Below are 26,880 nucleotides of genomic sequence, written 5' to 3' on the forward strand. Positions count from 1 at the left end.
AATTGGTTCTGGTACTTTTCAAGTTTTACCTTTTTTAATTTTAAGTTAAAAAAAATTTAAATGTTTATTTTTAGAGAGAGAGAGAGAGAGAGAGAGAGAGAGAGCAAGCAAGCACCAGCAGGGGAGGAGCAAAGAGAGAAAGGGACAGAGGATCTGAATTCTCACTGACAGCAGTGAGCCTGATGTGGGGCTCGAACTCACAAACTCTGAGATCATGACCTGAGCCAAAGTCAGACACTCAACTGACTGAGCCACCCAGGCGCCCCTTAAATTTTTTAATTTTTATTTTAAAATAAACTGTGTGCCTTATGATTTTAAAAACAGAGCCATTATCAATTTTTTAAAATTATCTTGAACTTGGTGAGGTCAATTGACGACTAAGAAAATAAATCTCAGTAGAACACCTGGCACTAGGGCCATTGTTTTTTGTGGAGGACACATGGCCTAAAACTCGCTAGGGGGCTTATTAACTTGACTTTGGGGTCCATCCAAAGAATTCCTGAATCAGAATCTCTAGGGTGAGGCTTTAGGAATGCAGTTTAATGAGTATTGCTTGTATTTATTTGGCATTCATGTGGGACTTAGGTACTCAGTCCTCACCACAATACTGTCCTACTGATGATGGTGACTTGGACCCAAAGTAAAAGAAAAAGTTAAGGTGACTTCATGGTAGGAACTCTGACAGTGGCATTAAGTACACTAATTTGTATTAATCAAAGAGTGAGTAGCGAAAGCAGTCTTCAGAAAGAACAAGGCTGGAGGCATCATGCTGTCTGATTTCAAACTATATTACAAAGCCGTAGTAATCAAAACAGTGGAGTCTTGGCATAAAAACAGACACGAGGGTCCATAGAACAGAATAGAGAGCCCAGAAATAAACCACACATCTATGGTCAACTCATTTATGACAAAAGAGCCAAGAATATACAGTGGGGAAAGGGCAGTCGCTTTAATAAAAGATGTTAGGAAAACTGGACAGCGACATACAAAAGCATGAAACTGGACCACTGTCTCACATCACACACAAAAATTAACTCAAGCGGATTAAGGACTTGAATGTCCTGAAACCATAACACTTCTAGAAGAAAACATACACCATAGCTCCTTGGCACTGGTCTTGGAGATGACTTTTGGATCTGACACCAAAAGCAAAGGCAACAAAAGCAAAAGTAAACAAGCAGGACACTGAAACTACAAAAGCTTCTACATGGCAAAAACACCACAGAGGTTAGAGTTTCATCCAAGGCCACCCACGTAGTGCTTGTAACCACTGCATAATGCTGACAGCTCAGTCAGAACCTCTGGGGGTGAGGCCCAATGTGGATTTGGGGATTTTTTGGTAAAGATCAAAAACTTCTAATGGATAGAGAGCGATTGGGAATGGAAGCTACTTCACATAGAATGGCCAGAGAAGGCGTCTGTGGTGGCGAGAAACCAGCCGTGGGAGTCTGTCTGCATGGAGAGGCAGAGAAGAGGATGCAGGAAGGCCTCTCAGGTTCCAGGTATAGAATGAAAACCAGTAGTAGTTGGATTTGGAGGGGCCGCTTTTATGTTTGCTTGGTTTCTGTTTAATTCTGTTACAAAACAAACGTGCTTTTATAAAACGGCGTGTCTTTTTGCTGGTCCCTCTCTTTCTGTGGCTTTAAATACCATCTTAAAGGGGCTCCTGGGTGGTTCACTTGGTTGGGCGACCGACTTCGGCTCGGGTCATGATCTCACAGTTTGTGAGTTCGAGCCCCACGTCAGGTTCTGTGCTTATATCTCAGAGCCTGGAGCCTGCTTTGGATTCTGTGTTTCTTCCTCTCTCTGTCCCCTCTCCTGCTCACACTCTGTGCCTCTCTGTCTCTCAATAATAAATAAACATTAAAAAAAATAAATAATAAAAAAAAAAATAAATACCATCTTATGCTGACAGTTCTAATTTATATCTCCGACCTCAACATCTTCCCTGTAGTCTAAACTTACATACCAAACTCCTATATTCTATTGCCTGCTCACCCCAACTCGAGATAACTGGACTGGAATTGATGATCTTTCCTGCTCTCCTGAGAATTTTCCCCATCTCACGGATTCTCCCATTGATCAGGCAGAAACATTGGAGCTGTGCTTCATGCTTTTCTCCTCTCAAAACCCACATCCACACGACCAACAGATTATCCTGGCTCTACTTCAAACCGGGCATAGAATTCAGTCACTTCAGACCCCTCCTTGCTGCTGCCCTGGCCCAAGACACCATTCCTTGCCTGACTGAGGAAAGCCGCCTTAACCAGTCTCTCTGCTTCTGCTTGTGCTCACAGGTTATTCTCACTGCAGCAGCCAGAACGACTATTTTAGAATTTACTTCCAATTCTGTCACTCCTTTGCTCAAGACCCTCCAGTGAGTTGGCCATTTTATCACGAGTAAATGTTAAAAGTCCTGTGGGGTCTGTGTGACCAGGCCCCTATGATGCCTGCAACCTCTGCTCTTAGGGACAGGACTCTCCCCTGCCTTCTGAGCTGCAGCCATATTTGGCCTCATCGCAGTTTCTCCCACACATCCCACAGACAGCGTTTCCTCTGGCCGTTTCCTTAGCCTAAAGTGTTCTTCTCTCAGTAATCCACCTGCCTGCTTCCTCCTCTCCTCAAGTTGTTACTTAAACTTCACCTGCTCAGTGAGCAGCCACCTCATTTAAACACCACACTCTTTTTCCTTCCCCCCAGCATTGCATATCTTTGCTTCCCCCCCCCTCACCTTTTTTTTAAAAAAAAAAGACGTTTGTTTATTATCGAGAGACAGAGAGACAGGAGACAGAATCCGAAGCAGGCTCTAGGCTCCTGGCTGTGAGCACAGAGCCCGACGCAGGGCTCGAACTCAGAAACCGCAAGATCATGACCTGAGCTGAAGTAGGAGGCTTAACCGACTGAGCCGCCCAGCCGCCCCTGCTCTGCTTTTTCTCTGTACCATACCAAGTAACACTCTGCACTACCACGTCTTCATCCATCCGTCCGTCCGTCCGTCTGTCCGTCCGTCCGTCACACTCCCCTCTTCCCCCACTATACACACGTGCAAATGTGTGCACACACACTTAAAAGAATAAAAAAGTTTGTTCATGATCTCTTCTCCAGAAGGTCAGGGCCTTTATCTTATTGTTGACTGATACATTCCAGTTGCTTAACCTCAGAACATAGTACGTATCCAAGTATTTCTAGCAAGGTTGAATTTTGGAAAATCGTTGTGAGTACATGTGGTCAAACTGAAAATGAATAAAAGGTGCTTCATGCTTTTAGGGAGCTTAAAGTATACATAGAGTAATAAATGATAGTGGTAGTAGTAATGGTAACAAACATTTGTTGAGTTCTTTTTTGAATTTATTATGTGCCCGACACTGTGGTAAGCACTTAATGCATGAACTCATTTAATACTTCCAATAAACATATGAGATAGGTACTATTATTCTCCTCCTTTTTACACATTAGGAAAGTGAGGCACTGAGAAGGTAACTCACTTGAGGTTCTGTTGATAGTGATTGGCGAGGCTGGGATTGGAACCCAAGGAGTGTGGTGTGGCTTTGGAGTCAGAAATCTAACCCCTATGCTATGCTGTTCTTAGCATTAAATGAGCTGACATGTGGAAATTGCTTAGAACGTATCTGGCGTGAGGGAGGCTCTGTACAAGTTTATCTGTTGTTGGGAATCATAATTATTAAATATTTCAAAGTTCTTGATAATACAGTTATAATAACATGAAAATATTCGTTGGCCACTTAAACGATTCCTCAGTTATTTTTTGTAAGTGTCTCCCTCCAGGAAAAATCAACATATTTGACTATTATTTTCCATGAAAATGAAAGATAAATCAGTTACAGATTGCACAAAATGTATAGAATTTCATCAAGTATGTAAAAATGTCGGAGCACATTTTTGCCATTGATGAATGGGGATCTGACATTTAGACTAACAAACAGCTGAAAGGATAGGGAGGATGCTTTTAAAGAACTTTCTGAATATCAAGGATTAAGAGAGACTCTGGAAAATTGGTGAAAGAAACGCTGGAGCTTTTTGCCAATTTTATATCATAAAGAGGACAAATATTAAGTAAAGGATGTCCTGCAGAGTATGCAAATTACCAAAACCCTCTAACTTGAAAAGTACTGTGGTTACCTGAGGAAAGAATACAGAGTCTTTAAACGAAGAACCAAAGAGCAAGCCTTATTCTATCCGTAAGTTGCACCTGGTCAGAGTAAGTGGTGTTAGTGGTACTAAAACAGAACCTGCTGTTGTGCGGTAAGAAACGGTTTTCAGGCTCTTGTATCACTTACATGCTTACCAGACTGTTAGGTGATTCTTGAGGTCTCCCAGTAATAAAATCTGTGATGTTTAATTAATTACGTGTTTTTTCTGTATGGGAAAATTTGGGCTATTAAAAAACAGAAATGAAGAAAAGACACAAGAATCTTAAAGGCATATTACTGAGTGAAAGAAGCCAGTCTGAAAAGGCTGATTCTAGCCATATGGCATTCTGCAAAAGGCAAAACTGTGCAGACAGTAAAAAGATCAGCACTTGCCAGGGGTTAGGGGTGAGAGAGGGACGGAGAGCATAGGGAATTTTTAGGTCAGTGACACTCTTCCGTATGATACCATAACGGGGAACACATTATACATTGGTCAAAACCCATAGAATAGGCAAACACCACAGCGAACCCTAACGTGAACCATGGACTTTGAGCAATGACGACGTGTCATTGCGGGTTCATGGATTGTAGTCAGAGTTCCAGTTCTGGTGCAGATGGTGATGGTGGAAGAGGCTATGCTCCTGTGGGGCAGGGAATATATGGGAACTGGCTGTCCTTTCTGCTCAGTTTTGCTGTGAAACGAAATAACTGCCCTGAAAAATATTTTTAAAAAACAGAGAAATCCCCTCTGGGTGCCTGGCTGGCCCAGTCAGTAGAGCATGTGACTCTTTATCTTGAGGTCATGAGTTCGACTCCTATGTTGGGGTATAGATTGTACTTAATTTTTTTTTTTCTGAATCTTAAAAAAATAATAATAATAATAACCCTGAAGATTCATATCACGAATGTTCACTTATTTTGTACTTTGACACCTAAAAAATAATAATTTTCCTTTCTGTCGCAGACCTGAAAGGCTTTTCAAAGAAGCTAGAAATCTGCTAAAATGAGTTTGGCTTTACACCTTTTGTAATGTAAAAAAAGAAATCATAGATCAAAGAAAAGAGAAGAAAACTCAGGTCAGATGTTTTGAAATTCCAGTTTATTTTGGTTAAAACATTCCAAAAACATTGAACAAATAAAGTATTTCCCAAACCATAACCATACACACACACAAATTTCTTTGATTTGTTTATTGGGCATTTTGACAATCTTTGTGACATTTGACACTAGGGCCAGTTGTTCACCAGAATCATTTAATGGCCTTATCTCTGGCATAAGACAACAAGATATTCGTCATCCTTCCTGCGTTGAGTTTATAATCTAGAAGACATTGAACATCTTGGTTCAAGTGTCACTTCTCCAGAAAGACCTTCTCCAGCCCTTCAGTCTAGATTAAGTATCTTCTTACTCTTCCTCACAGTACTCTCTTCTTTCAAAAGGCAATATTTGTAATTCTAAATTGCAGTGCATATAGATTACTTGGCATTCATTCTGTTTTTTTTCTCTACCTGTACTCGAAGGAAGCATTCCACAAGATTGTGTCTTCAAGTCCCAAGTGCAGAGCACAGTTAGCATTCAGTAGAGCCTTTTGAGGGAAAGGGTGAACCAAGTGCAGGGTGCTCTCAAGGAAGCAGTCAGAGGCATATATGAAGAAAAGGGCCTGAAAATGAGTAGGAAAATGGTGTGGTGTTCAGTAAACCAGTTCTCATAGGACAGGTAGGATGAATACAGATAATTTGTCTTTAATTTAGGGCCGAGGAAGTTATTCATGACCTTAGTGAAGTGAAATTTGGTAGTAGAGGGAAGGGACCAATTCAATTTTTTTTTTTTTACATTTATTTATTTTTGAGAAACAGAGTGAGACAAAGCGTGAGCCAGGGAGGGGCAGAGAGAGAAGGAGACACAGAATCCGAAGCAGGCTCCAGGCTCCCAGCAAGCGGTCAGCACAGAGCCTGACGCGGGGCTCGAACCCATGAACTGTGAGATCATGATCTGAGCCAAAGTCAGACGCTCAACCGACTGAGCCACCCAGGTGCCCCTGAAGGGACATAATTCAGATTAGTCGATCCTGAAATGAGCTAGCCAGAAAATAGACCGAAGTAGATCCCAGCACTTAACTGCTAGTTTGTTCGTAGGTAAGTAAGATAAACTACAAAAAGAGATTACTTTTGTTTTTACTTATTTTCACTGCGACAGGAAAAACAAAGTGCAGGAACCCTTAATGGCTGGAGTACTGTGGTAGAAAGAGGCTACTAGGGGGACCAGCTAGGTGTCTTGTAGGAAGGAGTTCCTGCCACTTATCTTTGAGATTAGAATATCAAATGAATAACAAAGGATGAGAAGGTGTTTGGGATTGATTAACACCTTCCACCTAAATCATCAATCCCTGGGCGCCTGGATGGCCTGGGTGGTTAAGCTTCTCAACTCATGATCCCAGGGTTCTGGGATCAAGCCTGACGTGGCTCCACACTGCATGGAGCCTGCTTAAGATATTTCTCTCTCTCTCTCTCTCTCTCTCTCTCTCTCTCTCTCTCTCTCTCTCAAATAAATCATCAATCCCGTAATTTCCCAAGAAATTATAACACCGAGAAATTCTGATAGATTGTTCACAGAGCACCAGAAACCCTGGCTGCCTCTTTTCTGTGTGCTTTTGTAAAGTGTTTCTTAATTTCTGTGAGTTTTGTCTCATGATTTTTTTTTTTTTTTTAACTTTCAGGTGTTGGTAAATCATGCTTATTGCTACAGTTTACAGACAAGAGGTTTCAGCCAGTGCATGACCTTACTATCGGTAAGTGTTCTACAAGAAATGAGAAACATTGAAAATTTGGGGGGAGTGGAAATGGAATGTGCTAGAGAGGATCCATTCTATTAGTGATGAGTCAGAAAGAATCAGTGACACTAGATTTGTTGCTGTACAGAGGTTAGTTTCATCACTTAAAAAAAAATACAAGTATAGTGAAACTAATATCACCCAACTTTACAAAAATGGTCAGAAAACAGCAAGAAGACATATTTAAGATTTTGATTGTATTTAATGGTGAAACAAATGTTTGCAAAACAAGAGAGCACAGGGGTAAGAGCAGAGACTGACCAGCTTGCCAGAGTTCAAATCAAGGCTGTGCCACTAATGAGCTGGTAATCCACCTTACCACTCCATGCCTCAGATTCTTTTATCTGTAAAATGAGAATAAGAGTGGTACCAATCTTACAAAGTTACTGTGGGCAGTAAATGAGTTAATAAATGTGAAACATTGGAACAGTGCCTGGCAGCATGCTACATGCTCTCGGTTTACTTATATAGTAATTATTAATCGAGAAAAACTGCCAGGAGGCAGTTTTAGTGTCCTAAGTTGCAAAGAATAAATGAGACCGTTACCGGTAACTGTTAGACTGAAATCTACTTAGATTTTACAACTAATAGGTTGGTGTATCTTCTCAGCCAGTGACTGCTTATTTTTCACAGGTGTCATTAGATCACCATTAAGCAAGTTGAGTCTCATGTCCTGTGTATTTTTAAAATACCAAATCAAACAGAGTTTGTTAATCAAATTATTAGGTAAATTAATAGTTGTCAATCAAGCCACATGTATTTTGTAGATACCTTGAAATCTTTTCCCAGGTGGCTATCCTGTCAGAATATTCCAATTCCGTTTTAATTGATTTAATTTAATTCCGTTTTAAGTATATACAGTAATGAAGGGTGAGACAGGTACTGTTGTTTCATGCTGGTCCCCATTTCATAGGTTAACTTTGGTGAGCTCAGTTTTGTGTACGATCTGCTCTTTGCCCAGTAAGTCTGAACCTCGGTAGCGGTGTCTTAAGCCTGATTCAATCCTGACACAACTAACCACACAGTGGTTTTTAGCGTAGGGAATTAAACAAAAGTGTCTTCCTTTTCTCATTGAAGCTTTCATAGAAATTTCTAAGGTGTTATGGCACATCTGATGGAGAGGCCGGGCCTGAGCCTACTGTCAGAAAGCGGCATGGGCTATACTTGTGGAGAGAGAAGGGGTTGGACCAAAGGGAGCTGTTTGGAAAACTGCAACTCAGGCAGCTGTACCAGTGGCTTCCCTCCAGGAGGTAGGAAGCTAAAAGCACAAGGGAAGCCAAGGGACTTCTTTTCTGTCTCGTCCTCGTAAGACTCCAGCCCCACCCCTGGTGGTGACAGGCCCACTGATGGTCTGTCTCCTGAGCTCTGCTAACCCTGGTTTCTCTCTGTGTCCCCCCAGCCTAGAGATGGCAGCACTTTCCGGCTGGTGCCAGTCTCTCCGCTTCTTTACCATCCCTTCTTTGAGCTTCTCAGCTTTTTCTTTCCTGTAACTAACTCCCTACATTAAATTGCCTCTGTTTTAAATATTTAAATATGGTTTCTGTTTTTCTGGTTCCACCCTGACTGCTCTACCTTACCACACCCATCCGGACAGTTTATTTTTCTGGTCATGAGCATGTATTTGTTTTCAAGGAACATTGGAATGTTTGCTGCGATAGATGTGAGTAAGACAGTATCTTGATTCTGCTGCATACTTTGCCTGATGGATAGAAGAAGGTGAGAACGCTAAGGTCAGGTCATGACCAAGTATTAAATGATGGAACAGAGGAAATAAAAGACAAGGATGAGTCCGTGAAATACTCCTCATTACCCTTTGACTACTATCTCAGTGAGAATTGTTAACAATCAAAGAGGCAATTTACAGATAGCTTCCCGGATATAATTACACTGAAGGTCCAGAGTAGAACGTTGGGTGTATTTAAGTGCTGTTATACTGGACCAGCAGCATCTTTATTCTCTGGGAGCTTGTTAAAGAGTCTACTGAGTCAAATTCTGCATTTGAACAGGATCTCCCAGTGACTCATATGAAAAGCTTGAGAAGCATTGGAGCAGTGGTTTTTACCAGTTTTGTAAACCAGTTGACCTGTCCGTACATGCGAGTGCACCCCCACACACATCCTGGCCTCTTCCTTCTTGCTTCCTCTCTACTTCAGCTACTCACTCCCGTAGTCACACCCAGGACCTGGTCGTTACTGGTACCTGGAACCACTTCCAGAATCTCAGTGTCATGCATCTGGTTGGTTGTCCTCCCATCCTTCCAACTCACGCCCTCTAGTTGCTAACACTAATGATTTATTTGTCCCATCAGTTCTATAATCCGTTGGTCCTGCTGTCTTTGTACTCTCACCCCTCTTGTGGTCCTACTTTCCTCCTTGCCCAGCTTTAATTCTAACCATTATAATTGTCATTTTCATCACCCCGGCATGCACACTCAACTCCTGCCCCCTCTCTTGCTTCGTCACACTTTTGTGGCTAACCCATAGGTCAACTCTAACTATCTACTCCATCCTGCTGGTTGAAAAACCCAGAGCCCGGCTAACTAGTCTCATTAGTTTCTTGGACACTAACTTCTAACCACTTGACAGTTACACTTTGTTTCCAATCCGTTCATTCTCCACTTCCCTGTACCACTGTGTTACACCTTCTTGCTCTGTAATCAGGCACCACCTTTCCTGTCTTCATTCTCATGTGATAGCCTTGGTCTCTATTTCAGGAAATTTCAAAGGCGAACAGGAGCATTTTCACAGGTTTCCATCACCACATAGACCCACCTACCTGCGCTGTGCCCATGAACTCAGCCTTCTCCTCGCTATTGTGGATGAACTCCAAGTTGCTAGCCAAGGCCCACTCAAGAACACTGCTTCAGCAGTTCTTTTTTTCCCGAATGTCACTCATTTTTCCCCATTTGATTGTCATTTTTCATGACTGTTATCTTTTCCAGCTTTCAGTCCTCTGTTTCCTTTTGGCAAAAGTCCTCAGATAGGACTGTTTGTAATTTCTGTCTCTAGTTTTTCTCTTCCCCTCCTTCTTTTTGGAACTCACTCCAACGAGGCTCTCTTCTCCCCATGTGCACATATCCGGCTGCTTACTCAACATCCCCTTTCTTAGATGTCTATTAGGCATCTCAAACTTAACGTGTTCCAAATAGCTCCTGATTTTTTCCCTCCTAGGCCTTTACAAGTGCACGTGGACACACATAGCCTTCCCCCCCCCCCCCAAACCCATCCTCTTGCCTAGATTTATTTTTCTCCTTAACTTTTTATACAGGTGATTATAAGTGAATGTTGTCTCCCACCAGGATAAGAGTAAAGTTCATGATAGCACTGTTATCAGTTTTGTTCATTGCTGTGTCTCCAGTGCCTGGTACATAAAAAGACTCTGTAAATGTTTTCTAAATTAATATACTATCTCTCTGGGGAGAAAGTTTCAAAAACATTTCACATTACAGTGCTTGATGCATACATTTGATTAATGCTGTTCAATTATATTGTGTAGAAATAATTCTAGTTATAGCCCACTGATGCCCACTACATTTATTTCACTATCTATTAATGGAATGTTCAACAAACAGTGATATAGAGGCTAGGCATATGTTGTGCCACCTTCCTGCCTAACTCCCCCACATCCTTAAAGTAGCCGTCCTATAAGAAATGACTGAGGAGTGAAAGTGTCCTTTGGGGGTAAAGGTTGTAGAATTGAAGCATCATTTCTTGTGTCAGGCTTCCCACAGATCAGTTCAAATACCCCTCATTTAATTGGGGTTCACTTTTCTGAGATAACATTGCCAAGAACTAGGGAGATAGCTTAAAAGCACTCTGTGAACATCGAGTTTAGATCTCAGAGTCTATGTTACTGGAATAGTAAAATGTATTTCCTTGACAGGGTTTGCTTATTATGAAAACATTGTACAAAACTCCAGAGAAAGTTAAATTCCCTATATAATATTCCTTTGGCCCTCCAGCAACCACTGATGTGTTTGTAGCCTTTTAGGGTTTTAAATGTATTCACAAACACACACAAAGCTGTTCTGATGTGCATTCCCTCCACCGGTGGCTACTGAAGTGCCCGTTTCTCCTGGGCCTTCCCTCCACTGTGGCTTAGTTGTGTTTTTGATCTTCGTGAAATGGGCAGAGAATAGTGATTATTTTACTTTCCTGCTCTCTAATTTTTAGTGAGGCTGAGCGTTTTTCATATGTTTAAGATCCACTTCTGTCTCTTTTCTCTTTGAATTACCTGTTTTTATCTTTGCCCCTTCTATTACTGGTTTGTTGTTGTGGTTTTTTTTTTTTTTGTCAAATCTGTTGATGGTTTTCTTTTTGGCTTCCAGGCCTCACTAAGGAAGGCTCCCCAGCAGAAAAATTACTTCCTGTTCTCTTAAGTACTTTTCTAATACTGTAAATTCATACCCTGTCTGGTGTATGGCCACGTATATGATTTTCTTTAATCCATATATAACGTGTAGCCCCACACCCATTAATTAAATAATCCATCTTTCTTTCCTGCTTGAACCATCACCTTTGTCATATGCTCAGTCTCCATAGGTAAGCAAGTCTGTTTGAGGACTCTCAAATCTATTCCATTTATGTTTTGGGTTTTTGTTTTGTTTCTGTTTTTCTCTATTTCATGAGAAAATATACTACTGATATTTATAGTAACTTTGTAGTATAATTAATATGTGATTGACATTTTTCCTTTTTGAAGTTTTCTTGATCATTGTTTTTATTTATTTTTTTTTAAGTTTATTTATTTTGAAAGAAACAGAGCACAAGAGGGGAAAGGGCAGAGAGAGCGGGAGAGAGAGAATCCCAAGCAGGCTCCACATGGCCAGTGTGCAGGGCGTGCAGAGCCCGACTCTCAGGGTTCGAACCCATGAAACTGTGGGTTTTGTTACCTGAACCAAAACCAAGAGTCGGACACTTAACTGACTGAGGCAAGCCACCCAGGTGCCCCGTTTCCCCCCAACTTTTTAAATGCTCTTCAGTAAAGTTTTATAATTTTCTTCTTATAGGCCTTGTGCTTTTTTTTGTAAGTTTATTTTGTTACTATTGTGGGTAGGTTTTTTTTTTTTCACCATTACTTTTGTGAAATTAATTATTTTGCATGCTCTGGGTAGACTGGCCCAGACTGGCCTATCTGTAAGTCATAAATTTTTCCTTGTCTAATATTTGCACCTTTTTGTTTTGTTTGTGTAATTTATGACCAAAATCTCTGTAATAGTTTACAAGTTGAGGGCATGATGATCTTTTTCTCTGCAGTTGGAAACTTCTAGTGGTTTACCTTAAAGGTGCTATTCATTTTTTCATGGAAAGTTAAGGAAGTTACTCTTCAATAATCTAGTTTTTCCCTTGTTTCTAGAACTAGGGACATAAAGCTTTCTTCCCACAAGTCTCTGTTTTGAACCTCCACAATGTCTAGGTCCCAGCACAGGTCCCTGTGTTCTGCTGTTGTGGCTCTGCTCTCTGCTGTGACAGCCCCATGGTCACTTGGCTCTGACAAGTGGCCCTTTCTCAAACGGCTTGGCATCATTAGTTATGTGAGTGGTGGTATAGAAATTTTGGTGTAGAGTAGGGAATAATAATTATAGCTCACACATACTGAGTACTTACTGTATGCCAAGCCCCGCTCTTGTTTTGTGTGTAGTAACCCTTTAATCTTGAAAAAAATCCTATGAGATGGGTTTTATTAATATCATTTTACAGATAAGGAAACTGACGCAGAAGAGATTTAACATTTTTCACACAGTCCCACAATTAGTAGACATTGATCTTTGCTCAATAAATGGTTACCCTGCAAGGCTTCACATTCTTTTCTTTTTTTCTTTTTTCCTCTTTTCTTTTCTTTTCTTTTCTTTTCGCAAGGCTTCACATTTCTTACTACGCAAGGATGATAATGATCTAGAGGCAGTTAAAAAGTATCTATTTACATTCAGACTATTTTGTCTTGGAAGGTTGCAAGTGAATAACATAACTGAAAAAATAAGCATCGCTCCCTAACAACATCAGGTAAATGAGGCCTTCTTGCATTTGGCTCCACAGACCATCTCTCTGGCAGCCAGATTGGCTGTTAATTGAAAATGCATCTGAGAAGAGAACCTCAAGGGCATAGGGGATGATGGTTTATCCCTTGAAAAAAAGATAGGAAAGTGTGTCTAAATTGAGTTCTTAAGCATATATATAAATACACACACACACACACACACACACACACACACACACACAGACACCCATATACACTTAAGAAAAAAGATTGAAAATTTTTAATAACCCAGAAAAGAAATAAGGTTTTCAGTCTTTGTTTCTGAGTCTTATAGTGCACTTAAGTTTCAGTATTTTCTTTTGCCACACAGAATGTATTGAGCCCAGTCACACAATGTATTGAGCCCAGTTACAAGTAGGTTAATGAGAAGGAGTTACAGTTCTGAAACTGAAATCAGATTCTGTTTTTGTTTCATTTGATAGGAAAACAAATCATAGTTTTTCAGTAATCAGTGCTTGTCAGTTTTTCCTTTAAGATGTGTATTTTTCAGAAAATAAAAAAAATAAAAAAGGGGCTCCAGGGTGGCTCAGTCAGTTGAGCATCCGACTCTTGATTTCAGCTCAGGTCATGATCCCAGGGTCATGGGATCGAGCCCCTCATCAGATTTTGCACTGAGCATGGAGCCTGCTTAAGGTTCTCTCTTTCCCTCTTCCCCTCTCCCTCACTCACACACTCACTCTGTCTCTAAAATAAAATTTTAAAAGAGATGTATTTTTCTTCCTGCCATCATTCTTTATCTCATTCCTGGATAATACAGTAGTCTTGTTAAGAACTAGTTAGTTCTTTACCTCTTGTTTTTAAATTCTGTATCCTGACCCTATTGATAAATAATATTAAAACATCAATTTTATTATGACATTTCCCTGCTTTAGAAACAAATCCTGATTTTCATATGATACGATTTTCATTTAACATCTTAAAAATTGGATATATTTTGGGGTGCCTGAGTGGCTCAGTCGGTTAAGCGTCCAACTTCGGCTCGGGTCATGATCTCTTCTTGGTCTGTGAGTTCAAGCCCCACATAGGGATCTGTGCTGACAGCTCAGAGTCTGGAACCTGCTTCGGATTCTGTGTATCCCTTTCTCTCTGCCCCTCCCTGACTCACGCTGTGTGTGTGTGTGTGTGTGTGTGTGTCTGTGTGTGTGTGTGTGTCTGTGTGTCTCCCTCAAAAATAAATAAAACTTAAAAAAAAATAATAATAAAATTGGATATATTTTTACAGGCAAAATCTTTGTTTAAAGGACTTCAAGCTTCAACAACCTTTCTTTGCTTACTTTGACTAAAGAGATAAATGTACCAAAACCCAAGTGTGGCTAGGTAAAGCAAAAGGGGATATGTTAGAATTCCTGGAATTTTACATGGAACCCTCAGGAGAGTGAAGACTTACACTTGGGAATGGGCAGGAATGAAGCATCTTTGGAGTCAGGAAGCAGGAACCATAGCAGCAGTCCCGCAGCACAGGTGTCCTTAGCCTCTCATCTGCCAGGACACAGTGGATGCCAGTCATTCTTCAGATCTGTGTCCTTCTGCCCAAGATGTCAGTCCCTGGGCCTTGCCCATCCAACACGAGTCAAGGGTCTGTTTCTAGTTTGTAGTTGTTTTTTGTCCAATTAGACATTATGCATTAGATTGAAGAAATCTTAAATCCCAGTGGGTGATGCAGCATTTTTAGATTGAGGTTAAAAGCCCATCTGTGATGATGGAAGGAAAAGTAGGCATTCTCTCTCTAGTTTGTGGCTAGAAATGAAACAATAGATTCACGAAAAAGCTTCCACTTTGTTAAATGTCTAGCTACATAGAATATTGTACATTAGTACATTCCTTTTAAATACCGGATACCTCAAAGAGCACTTGTATAATATTTAGCCGCTGGTTTCTCCCTTCAGCTACTCCCATTTTCATGTTAATGGTAAGCTGGTGGGCGGTTGTTTTCTGTGTCTCCCACCCTGTGGCACAGAGTACGTGTGAATATGTATGTATGTATTTATATATATTTTTAGATTTATATATGTATATACTTGTAATTAATATGTAGATTGGCAGGTATAAAAAATGGTTGTGTGGCAGAATTTTGCAGTTTTGCATTTTTCATTCTAGTACATCGTGACTCCTGAGTCTCCCTAACTCTTCTTTATTTCTGATTCTGAGAAATGTACCATTAGTTGCCTGGTATTGACTCTGGCCCCGGGATGGAATCATTGTTAAGATGTAGAGTAAAAACTTCACCGAGTTACGTATCACGAAAGAACAAATTACCTGTCTGTCCCATCTTCCTGATCATGGTCGGGGGAGTTACAGGAGCTGCTGAAATGGAATTCTGACACTGGGCATTATGCCCTCCCCTGGGCAACTAGAAGCTGTTTTTTTGCCAAGCTGACATCTGGTTTCTGAGGACCATGTGTGTCTTCCCTTCACCCCGACTCTGATCTAAATACTGATGGAGCGCACTCCAAGCAGTAATGACTCAGTGTAATAGAAGTGATAGACTTCTTTCAGTCTCCTTCACAGCTGTTTGCTGCTCTGAAATTATCCCTTTTTTTCCTCCTATGCTTAAAAAAAATTTTTTTTTTTAATTTATTTTGAGTGAGAGAGAATGTGAGTGGCGGAGGGGCAGAGAGAGAGGGAGAGAGAGGATCCCAAGCACGCTCCACACTGACAGCGTGGGGCTCGATCCCACAAACTGAATTCATGACATTAGCCGAAATCAAGAGTTGGCTGCTTAACCAGCTGAACCACCCAGACTGAGTACTTTCAAAAAAAGATGATAAGGGGAGAGGAGGAAAAAAAAAGATAAATGAAGGAGAAAAGCCAGAGTAGTTAACCTGTGTTAAGAAAGTTTGTACTCCTAGGACCGCCTGAGTGGCACTGTCGGTTAAGCGGCCGACTTCAGCTCAGGTCGAGATTTCATGGTTCGTGAGTTCGAGCCCCACATCGGGCTCTGTGCTGACAGCTCGGAGCCTGGAGCCTGCTTCAGATTCTGTGTCTCCCTCTCTCTCTGCCCCTCCCCTGCTCATGCTCTGTCTCTGTCTCTCAAAAATAAACGTTAAAAAAAAGGTTTAAAAAAAAAAAAAGGTTGTACTCCCTTTGACCTGCAATTCTATTTCATATAATTTGCCTTTAGTCATAATCCTTAGTTGAAAGATGTAAGCAGAAAGTTCATTTCAGTTTTAGCTACTTAGAGAAAATTCGGCAATGACCTGTATTTGTTAACCAGCTTACCAACTTAGTAAAGTGTGTGTACACACACACACACAACACACACACACACACACACACACACACACACACATGCAGTCACCAAAAGTAATGGCATAGTTTATTGACTGATTGATTTGTAATGAGATTTGTGATACGGAGTAATGTTTGTTATTGTCTGAGAAGCGAATTGCAGAGCGGCACTTATGTGCCCCCATCTGTGTAGAGTGTACGTACACTTCTGTGTGTATCTTCCCTTAGAGCAACGTCTCGAAGTATGTTTAAACAGTGGTTATCTGGAGTGGGATTAGGAGAGTTCTTTACTAGTTGATAACCCATGCTGGGAACCAAAGCTATGATGTTGAAGGGCCTCTATCCCTTTAGTGATCTTTATACCATATTAATAGTTTTCAAGGAATTTTAATATTGTTACTAATAATTACGGTTCTTGAATCTCATTTCTAGTTTTTTTATATTATGGAACCTATGAAAACATGAGGACGACAGTTTGTTTTCTAACTCTACTAGACTTGAATATCTTAGTATTTTAATTGTGTCTTTAACTTACGCCTTTTAGCACCTCTGCCTTAGTTTATTTGTTTTCTCAGGGTAGGGGCCATATTTGGTAAAGTTCATCTATGTATCATCTGGGATAGTATGTCCTGGAAATAAACATCCTTTTTTAAAAAAATCCTTAAATGTGAAATATAGTCCCACTAGTTTGTGTAACAAATCTTTTTTTTGTCTGTTCAGGTGTAGAGTTTGGTGCTCGAATGATAACTATTGATGGAAAACAGATAAAACTTCAGATATGGGATACGGTAAGTATAGCAAATACATTGTATGCCCTCAGTAAAGTTGTTCTATGAAAGTACAGTGTCTTGTTTTGTTTTGTTTTGTTTTGTTTTAATGTCGTTTTATGCCTATTATGATTTGTTAGGCACCAGCATCCACATAGCCGTGAGATGAAATGTGGTGCCAGAAAAGATTAGGTGTTCTTATGCAGTGTTTTCAACAGGTGTATCACAGGCCTTGGGTGTAGGTGAACGTGTCTGAACACATGCTCATGCTGTGTGGTCTAAATGGAAATGCTCCAGAAACTGTTTTTAAGAAAATAAAGCAGCATATCTAAAGTACACCTACAAAATAAAATATGAATGTAAACACGATAGAGTCACTTGATCTGACCGCTTATTAATTTTAAAAGTTTGGTTTAAAACATAAAAAATAGAAGTTTGATTTAGTTCCAACCATTTGAAGCAGCCTCGCTCCCAGCCCTAATTCTCCCTCCCATTTATGTTCACCGAGTGTCTGTTCCATGCTGTGCTATAGAGTTTTTAGTACCAGTTTGTGATCTAAACCGCACAACAGGATACTGTTTTCTGTTTCCTCCCGACTTAAGTGTATAATAGAGAAGTTACTTTGTTACATACAATGGATACCTTAAGGTAACGGTTCTCAAACTTTTTGGTCTCAGAATCCCTTTCTTTATACTTTTAAAAATTAATGAGGACTCCAAAGAGCCTTTGCTTATGTGCCTTATAGCTATCAATATTTACATTACAAAACTGAGAAACTTATAAATACCCAATTAGTAACTCACTTGAAGATAAGTATAATAAACTTCTTATGTGTTAGGATCAACAAAGCAATTTTTATGAGAATTGACTGGTTTTCCAAAACAAAAACTTTATTTTTCTAGTGAGAAGAGTGTCATTTTGTTACGTTTTGAAAAACCTCTTCACTGTCTGCTTAATAGAAAACAGCTTGAATTCTCATACCTACTTCTGCATAGGGTCTAATGTGTATTGTTTAGTTGGAGTATATGAAGAAAATATAACCTCGGGGTGCGTGGGTGGGTTAGTCGGTTAAGCGTCCGACTTCGGCTCAGGTATGATGTCATGGTCCATGAGCTAGAACTCCACGTAGAGCGGTCAGTGCAGAGCCTGACTAGGATGCTCTGTCCCCGCCCCCCCCAGCCCCCTCCCCCAGCATGCCCTCTCTCTCAGAAATAAATAGACATTAAAAAAAAGAAAAGAAAATGCAACCTCACACAAATAAGTAGTTGGGAAATGGAGAACCTCATGGACCCTTAAAGGGTTAGGGACTCCCGGGAGTCCTGGGATCACGCTTTGAGAACCACTGCCGTAGGGCAATTAGGACTTAATTCTTTACAGAACCCTAATTGAGAAAACCCAAAAGGTCGCCTGTTATGACAAAGCAAATTCTCTAAAGTAGTAAATGAAATTTAAAAGATGGGGAATTTTATCATTATATTCCCCTGTCCGTTTTTTCTCTTGTCGCTCAGTCTTAGTTTCTTAGCTGTCACCTATAATAGTTATTGAAGAAAGGAACCTTGGAGGATTCTCGGTCTCACAGATTGGAGAATATCTCACAACAAGACCCAGCCAGTTGCTGCAGGCTGTTGTGACACCTAGGTTTCCTGATACTTCCTACGTGTCACCTAGTAAATCCCTGAGATGGAAACCCCTAAATCTCTATCTTGCTCTGTTCCAGAGTTATATATTGAACTCCAGGTTCTTGTGGTTTCTTATCTCTTCTTTTTAAGTGAAGATTTATGCTTTTACTGTTTCTTAGCATTCCCCTCCCCCACCCCGAGCCTGTAGTGTCTCATAACTTTTCTGATTTATATTCTCTCGGGTGACATGATTTCAGAACTGCTTGGAAAAGAGAAAAATGAAATATGCAAAGTCCCTTCCTTCCTAGAGATTTAAAATTAATGCTCTCCAGCCGAAAGGAAGTATTCTCTCCTGTGTTAAAAGAGTTTATTCTTCTTTTTCAGAAGTGGGTGGTTTTATGTAAGCTAGCTTGCTTTCTTAGCTAATAAACTCGTGCAGGACACATCCTGCCGTGTAGGGTTGTGTGAACCAAACCACTTGCTCTTCTGTAATAAGTATGCCTTTCATACCTTGCACTTTGCATGAATACTTGCTGTGCTTGAAGTACGTTCCCCCTGTTTTCCATTTAAGACCAGCTCAGATGTCAATTCTGGAGCCTCTGTGACACCCATGAGATAGCTGATTCTCCCCATAATTTATGTATATTTCTGTTACAGCTCTGCTCCTGTTGTTATCATAGTTGTTTGTTCACCAGCCTCATAATAATCATGAGGGAAAGGGCCCTCTGTATCCTACTCAACTTTGTATCTTGCATTCATAGTGTACTGGCTGATGTTTGGTAAATTTTATTGAATGAGTAAGTAAAGAATCTCGTTCTAAACAGTCTGTAGGATCAATGGATGCATTCAAGAGACATTATTGCTAAAGTACATAGTTCCACAGGGAAGGTTAATTTCATAGTGAAAATTATGTGACATTATAGACACAAAGCACCTTGTTGTGGCTTATTCTCATTTATCCGGTTGTCCTTCTGTCCTTGAGGTGTTCTCTTAAATAATTCCCTGCCCTCCAGTTTTTGAACCTTGAACAAGTCATTCATTCCCCAGTTGTTTCTGTTGTAGGTTAACTAGTCCTCTCTTTCCCCCCTTGCTTATGAGTTGATTATTTTACATTTTAGTGATCTGTCAGAAGAAATCTGTTGTGTTATGTATTGAGCTCCAGGTTCTTGTGGTTATTTAATAATTGCTGTCATAATTGCTTATTTTGGACAGCATGAAAGAGAATTAGAAAAACAGCAACACCTTGTTCATACTTCCTCTAGAAAGGCAGAGTGATAGTCTTCTTTCCTCTATCTAAAACGGAGAGACTGGTACCATTGAAGACATCATGACTCCCAGGAAAGAATTCCAGGCCTCCCGCATGGCAGGTGCTAGGCACCAGTAGCCTGTCTCAGATTTTAAAGAGTATTCAGAAAACTTACTACTTTTGTTATGTATATATTTAAATCCAAGTTAGTTAACATATAGTGTAATAATGATTCCAGGAACAGAATTTAATGATTCATCACTTATGTAACACCCAATGCTCATCCCTACAAGTGCCCTCCTTAATGCCCGTCGCCTATTTACCCCATCCCCCCACCCAACACCCTGCCAGCAACCCTCAGTTTGTTCTCTGTATTTAAGAGTATTTATGGTTTGTCTCCTGCTCTATTTTTGTATTATTTTTGCTTCCCTTCCCTTATGTTCATGTTTTGTTTCTTAAATTCCACATAGGAGTGAAGTCATATGATGCTTGTCTTTCTCTGACTTTTTCGCTTAGCATAATACACTCTAGCTCCATCCACATTTTTTGCAAATGGCAAGATTTCATTCTTTTTGATCAGTGAGTAATATTCCATTGTATGTGTGTGTGTACACACACACACACACACACATACACACACACACACACCACATCTCCTTTACCCATTCATCGATGGACATTTGGGCTCTTTCCGTTCTTTGGCTATTGTTGATAGTGCTGCTATAAACATCGGGGTGCACGTGCCCCTTTGAAACAGCATTTTTGTATCCTTTGGATAAATACCTAGTAGTACAATTGCTCGGTCATAAGGTAGTTCTTGTTAACTTACTACTATTGAAAGTTGCTTCTTGAATCTCTGCCTGAGAGGTTTTCATCTTACTTTCGTACCTAACTTCCAAAACTGTTTTAATAGATGCTCTGTTACACACATTATGGTTCTTTCCACGCTTCGTTTTATATCTGAATGGAACATGGTTTCCCTATCGTTAATGTTTTGCAGCGTGCTTATACATTTGGATAGGAAACTACATTTTTAGTAGCAAGGATCGTGTCTATTCCTGGCTCAGAACATTTACAAAACCATCCTAGAGCCTTCAGGGAAAAATATACCAAATGTTATTATTTGTTTCATCAGCCTTAAAGAAGTGATTTTTTTCGCCCCAGTGACTCAGTATCTTAGGATGTTTGTCATACACTGTATATCCATTTCCATTTACACAAAATAAGGGGTTTTCTCCCAGAATTTCCACATCCACCGTCATTGCTTTTTTTTTTTTTTTTTTTTTGCCTTTTTGAAAATAGTAAGTATAGTTGCCAGCAGATAGTCCCCGGAGGGTTTGCTGGAAGCAGTGGTAACAGTGTAACAGTCCCCTCCCTTAAAGCACTTTCCTTGGGCCCTGTGCACATTTTTTTTTCTTTTATCAGAAGTCGACTGTGTGATATTCTTAGTCTCTGTCAGGGTAAATCAAAGAAGAAAACAAATTGTAGCCAGTTCTTATTCCATGACTGATGGAAGGAGGACGTAAGAAGTCCACGCTCGCTCTCACACCCTCATCCAGCTTTTACCCACTTTGTTTTGTGTTCTTACTCTTCTTTATGTTTTTTGTCACATTTTTCTCTTTCTTTCTTTCTTTCTTTCCTTCCTTCCTTCCTTCCTTCCTTTTCATTTCTTTTCTTTTCTTTTCTTTTCTTATCTTTTTTTCTTTTTCTTTTCTTTTGTAGTTTAAGATTTTATTGCATTTCTTTTTCCCTTAGCATACATGTACCCCTGGAGGCATCAAATGAAAGTACTATTTTAACCTAACCTGGAACAGTTCTCATCTGAATCGGTTGTGCCACCAACTTGATACAGTTAGGTTCATTTGTTTGTTTTCAAGTTTTAGGGATTTCTCATTTCTTATTTTTTTGAATTACGAAACGTCCGATGTTTCCACAGTGCAGAACGTGAAACCGTGTGCACTCATAGCAGTCTGGCCTCCATCCTTGTCCCTTTTACCGTGTTCCCTTCTGAACTATTTCAGAGTTGCAGACACCGTCCTTCATACCTGGCACACATCCTCTAAGGGTATGCTCCCCCCTAAATGCAGTACCATTATCTCGTCACAGATATTTAACAAAGACACTAAAATTGCCTTCTATACCAGTCTCCTATTCCCAGTGTTCAAGTTTCCTGTTGTTCTCAAAATGTACTTTCACTTAGGGGCGCCTGGGTGGCTCAGTCGGTTCAGCGCCCGACTTCAGCTCAGGTCATGATCTCACGGTTCATGAGTTCGAGCCCCGCGTCGGGCTCTGTGCTGACAGCTCAGAGCCTGGAGTCTGCTTCGGATTCTGCGTCTCCCTCTCTCTCTGCCCCTTCCCCGCTCATGCTCTGTCTCTCTCTGTCTCTCAAAAATGAATAAACATTAAAAAAAAAAAAATGTACTTTCACTTAAAAAAATTCCATGGTTCAATCAAGATCTCCCTTGCATTTGATTATCGTGATTCTTTTAATCTAAAACAGTCCCCACCCCAGCCCCATTGACCTTCTGAAGTTGTTTTGTTTCCTCTAACTTGCATTTCACCCGGTATGTCTTTGGGGTAGGTTCCTATAAGTGGGATTGTTTAGGCACAAAATAAATGCATAGACGGTCTTGCTGGAGATTAACCCATGATTCTTCCACTTTGCGCGTCCACTGATACAGCAAGTGCTGTTTTACCACAGCCTTGTTAACAGTGAGCTGCCAGAATATTGGGTGTTCTTTTTTGCAGTCTGATAGGTGGAAAATGTATCAAAGTAGTGTTTTTTTTAATTAAATTTATTTATCTTAAATTCAAGTTAATTGACCTGCAGTGTAGTATTGGTTCAGGAGTAAAATTTAATGATTCATCACTTCCATATAACACCCAGTGCTCATCCCAACAGGTGCCCTCAATGCCCATCACCCATTTAACCCATCTCCCTCCCCACCTCCCCTCCAGCAACCCTCAGTTTATTCTTTGTATTTAAGAGTCTCTTATGGTTTGCCTCCTTCTCTGTTTTTATCTTATTTTTCCTTCCCTTCTCATATGGTCAATCTGTTTTGTTTCTTAAATTCCACATGTGAGTGCAATTATATGGTATCTGTTTTTCTCTGACTTATTTCACTTAGCATAATACACTCTAGTTCTGTCCATGTTGGATGGAATCTAAATCTTGCAGATGGCAAGATTTCATTCTTTTTGATCACTAAATAGTATCCCATTGTATATGTATACCACATCTTCTTTATTCATTTACCTTTTCCGGTATATCCAAAAAAATTTAATTCTCTCCCCCCAAATTTGTAGCGTAAATGTTTTAAGTCTAGGTTTCTTCTCAGCATCCCTCAAAATACTTTACGTTTACAGATATTTTATACATCAAACAATACATTGGAACTAGTATTATTGGTAAATGTGCGAAGTCATGTGCCTGCATGCTAAAAAGTACCTTTTTAGCACCTCACAGGCATTTTTTGGTCCTTTGTAAAATGTGTCCATTTATAACTCAACTTCTTACCAAAAACAATGGGTGTTTTTTATAGCTCAGTGCGGCGGTAAGGATGGCTGACCAGGCAGAGGGCCTGGAACCAAGCACTGGGACACAGTCCTGCCTCTGCCCCTCCTCTCTGCTCCCATCCCACCCGCCCCGGGAGTGGGGAGGCTTTTGCCCCCTTCAGCAGTTGTCGTCAACCTTCTCTTGAACAACTACAGGGGCAGGAAAATACCTTAGACATCCATTCTACTCTCCTATTTACCTCCCATCTGCGGTCTCCAGTTTCTCCTAAGTGGCGGTGTTAAAAGAGTCTGAAATCCTCTCTCTTTTTTTAAGTAAATATTCTTAATTTTTTAAAAGAATCTAACATAGATATTCACAACCATGTTTCTCTTCTCAAGATGATCTACTTTGGTTTCTGTAGGAAACTCCCTTAAAAAGCTTTAGATAGTGCAGGTTGACTTTTTCTGTGTCCTTGCTGTGACGACTGAGGCAGCCTGAAAACCACTTTGATTTTTACTGATATTATTGTCATCCAAAACAGAAGTCTGGTCATGCATGTAGATTTCAAAATCTTTTTCCTTAATGAGAGCAGTTCCTTGATCACAGGTCTACATTTTTAGGTTGAGTCTGTTAGTCAAGTACCTGAGATTTCATTCTTGGGCCTGGACAACTTAACTTGGCTACTTAGAAAGCCTTTTTTTCTTCTTTTTTGGTGCTTGGCTGGGTTCTATATAGCTGGGATTGTTAGACAAATGACTAACAGGGAACAGAAGTATTACTATAATACTGATTGCCACAAATCTTATTTTTCTAACTTTATCAGCCCTTTGGGATCAATCAAGGTAACATAATTTGAGAGCCTGCCATATATACTTCAGTGTTCTGAGTTAGGCTGTCCCTCAAGGAGAACTAAAGAGGAAACAAGACCAGCATTTGAACAGTGTGTGCCTTTTATATAATCAATAACGCTAGAACCAAATGATCACATGGACGTGCTCTTGGGTGTGTGAGGAGAACTAGATAACTACGGGCTGTGGTAGACTAGCTTCCTAGCTTTGTGAGAGAATCAGGGGGCTTGAACTGGTCCTCAGAGGAAATGGAAATTGGGGAGGTGGAGGAAAGCAGTTCTTCAGGCAGAGTTACACAGGCACAAAGGCAGGAATGTTCAGAAGATAGGCAGAGTATCAGTAGGAAAAAAAGTTGGCTGTATGAACAAGACTTTTATCGAATAAGAAGATACAATTCTAGAGAAACAGATCGGATTCCCAAGAGATCAAGACTTAAATTCAGGGTGGTTAGGAATTTTTGAGCGGTAGCTTAATGTGTGTAAAGTTGTATGTTCTAGAGGTAACAAGAGAGGAGGAGGAGTTAAGTTCCCGGCCTGGTTACCACAAAAATTGTTAGCAACAGACAGGCACATGGAGAAGTCAATTTGGGGGATATTTATCTGCCAACCGAAGTCAGTTTTAAAGGTATGGGCTATGGGCACCTGGCTGGTTCAGTTGGTAGAACATGCAACTCTTGATCTTGGGATCATGAGTTTGCGCCCCACACTGCGGGGAGACTGCACTTAAAATTAACACATGAATGAGTGAATGGGCTAAAGAATCAAGTTTATTTGATTTAGCAATCCTCACATAGAAAACAAAGGTCTGTAAAGATTCTTTTTCACAGATGCCCTATGACTGTTTCGCACTAAGCATCACTGAAAAAATGAGCACCTCCCATTATCTGGCAAGGCTGGCTTGCTCGGTTCTTTTTTGCATATCTGGGCATCTTGCTGACTTTTTACAGAACTCAAACAGCTATATTGGGAGCTGATAAACTTATGGCCACTCTAACCAGGTTTTTTTGGTGCTGTTCACTTAGCCAATCGTCCAATTTCCAGTTTCATTAAATGCTTTTTGTTTTTTTAAAACCTTCAGCTACTATTAGGAGTCCCTCTACAAATAATGCTAAATGCTGTTCAGTTTCAAGCTTCTAACATTTCTTGAGGCCAATACCTTATATTGAAGAGGATCAAAATAACATCTATATTTCCTAAGTTGACATTCATTTTTGTGTGAAACATTATAGGTTGATCATCATTTGGTCAGGTTATATTATTTATTTTTATTTTTTTAATGTTAATTTATTTACTGAGAGAGAGAGAGAACACGTGAGCAGGGGAGGGGCAGAGAGAGAGGGAGTGAGAAAATCCCAAGCAGGCTCCATGCTGTCGGTGCAGGACCCGATATGGGGCTCAAACCCACGAACCATGACGACATGACCCGAGCCGAAATTAAGAGTCAGATGCTTACCCAGCTGAGCCACCCAGGTGACCCTCTTCATGTATTTTTTAAAAACTAGATTACTTTGCCTTAATATGTTCAAGGTAATTAACCATTGGGCTAGCTTTATGCAGGTAGTTGTTAAATGTTAAAACATTTTGTGAATAGTTAAGGACGCCATAGTAAAAAAAAAACTTTATCGGGCAAGATTTATTTCAAGGCCATCAATGCCATTAACACACTAGACCAGTGTGTAGGATGTCTTTCTTACCAGTCAGGTCTCAAGAATTCAGAACTATTCTGAATACTGATCTTGGCTTGTTATAAAGTAATCTAGATTTTAAGATGTATAGTTATGTTCATAGTCCTCACTGGGGATGTTTGGCTTTTTATTTGCTCGAGTTTCTGTTTAATTTGTAATGGTAGGCAAAACCAGATTGAATGGATTCAGTATAAAATGATGCATCGTGTACAAAATTCCATACTGGAACATTTGTTTTTGGTAAAACAATACGGGAAGAATGGAAACGGTGTATAGATTTGTTTTTCTTCTTTTTAAAAATCTGTTTTCCCTTTTACTAAAAATCTTTTTTTTTGTATTATTTACCAAGACTCCTGTGTTGGTATATATAATTCATAGTGAATGACTCTCTTAAAAATGTAGTCCTTAGTTTTCCCACACTAATAAGCAGTTGAAAAAAATTCCCACAATGCTTACATTTTGAACTTGGATTTGAAAGGACTTCTTTGGAAAGATACATCTCAATAAATTACATAAAAACAATTTTAATGAATTTCATGCTTCCAGCTAGTATCATCTAATGTTTTAACCTCAAACTATATGAACTGAGTTGGCCATTTGTACAGTTCTTTTATGTTCTCCGCATTCAGTTTAGCATAAGACATTATTCTAAAAGTGCCAGAATTGTTTGCAAGTTACCAAAAGAAGGTCTCATTTTTAGTTTTCACATAGGGGAAGTTATTTTTACTGGATGTTAGCATGTTAGGATTTACCAGTGTCCTCTTCTTTAGGTGGAATGGAGTAATGACCATTTTGTGTACTTGATTAAGACGTTAGGATTCATTCTTTCATTTGAGAGGCTTTCTCCGCATGCCTGTGTGCCAGACCCGGTTCTAGACGCTGGGTGCACCGTCTCCGGGGGAGCACCGGAGGGGACGAGTATAGTGGGAGGGCCAAAACGACAAGGAATGACGGTGTTGAGTGTTAGAACAAGGC

General features: G+C 40.1%; 1 protein-coding gene across 2 annotated transcripts in view; it reads left to right on the forward strand.

Annotated features, from left to right (window-relative positions):
- Positions 1-26,880, forward strand: part of RAB2A (RAB2A, member RAS oncogene family) — an 85,774-nt gene that overhangs the window by 24,965 nt on the left and 33,929 nt on the right. For both annotated transcript variants that reach the window (XM_047842716.1, XM_047842717.1), the window contains exons 2-3: positions 6,868-6,939; positions 16,966-17,033. In XM_047842716.1, the coding sequence (XP_047698672.1) occupies positions 6,868-6,939; positions 16,966-17,033 (140 nt within the window). The remainder of the gene's footprint in view (positions 1-6,867; positions 6,940-16,965; positions 17,034-26,880) is intronic.

This window comes from Prionailurus viverrinus, chromosome F2 (assembly GCF_022837055.1).
Source record: "Prionailurus viverrinus isolate Anna chromosome F2, UM_Priviv_1.0, whole genome shotgun sequence".
NCBI lineage: Eukaryota > Metazoa > Chordata > Mammalia > Carnivora > Felidae > Prionailurus > Prionailurus viverrinus.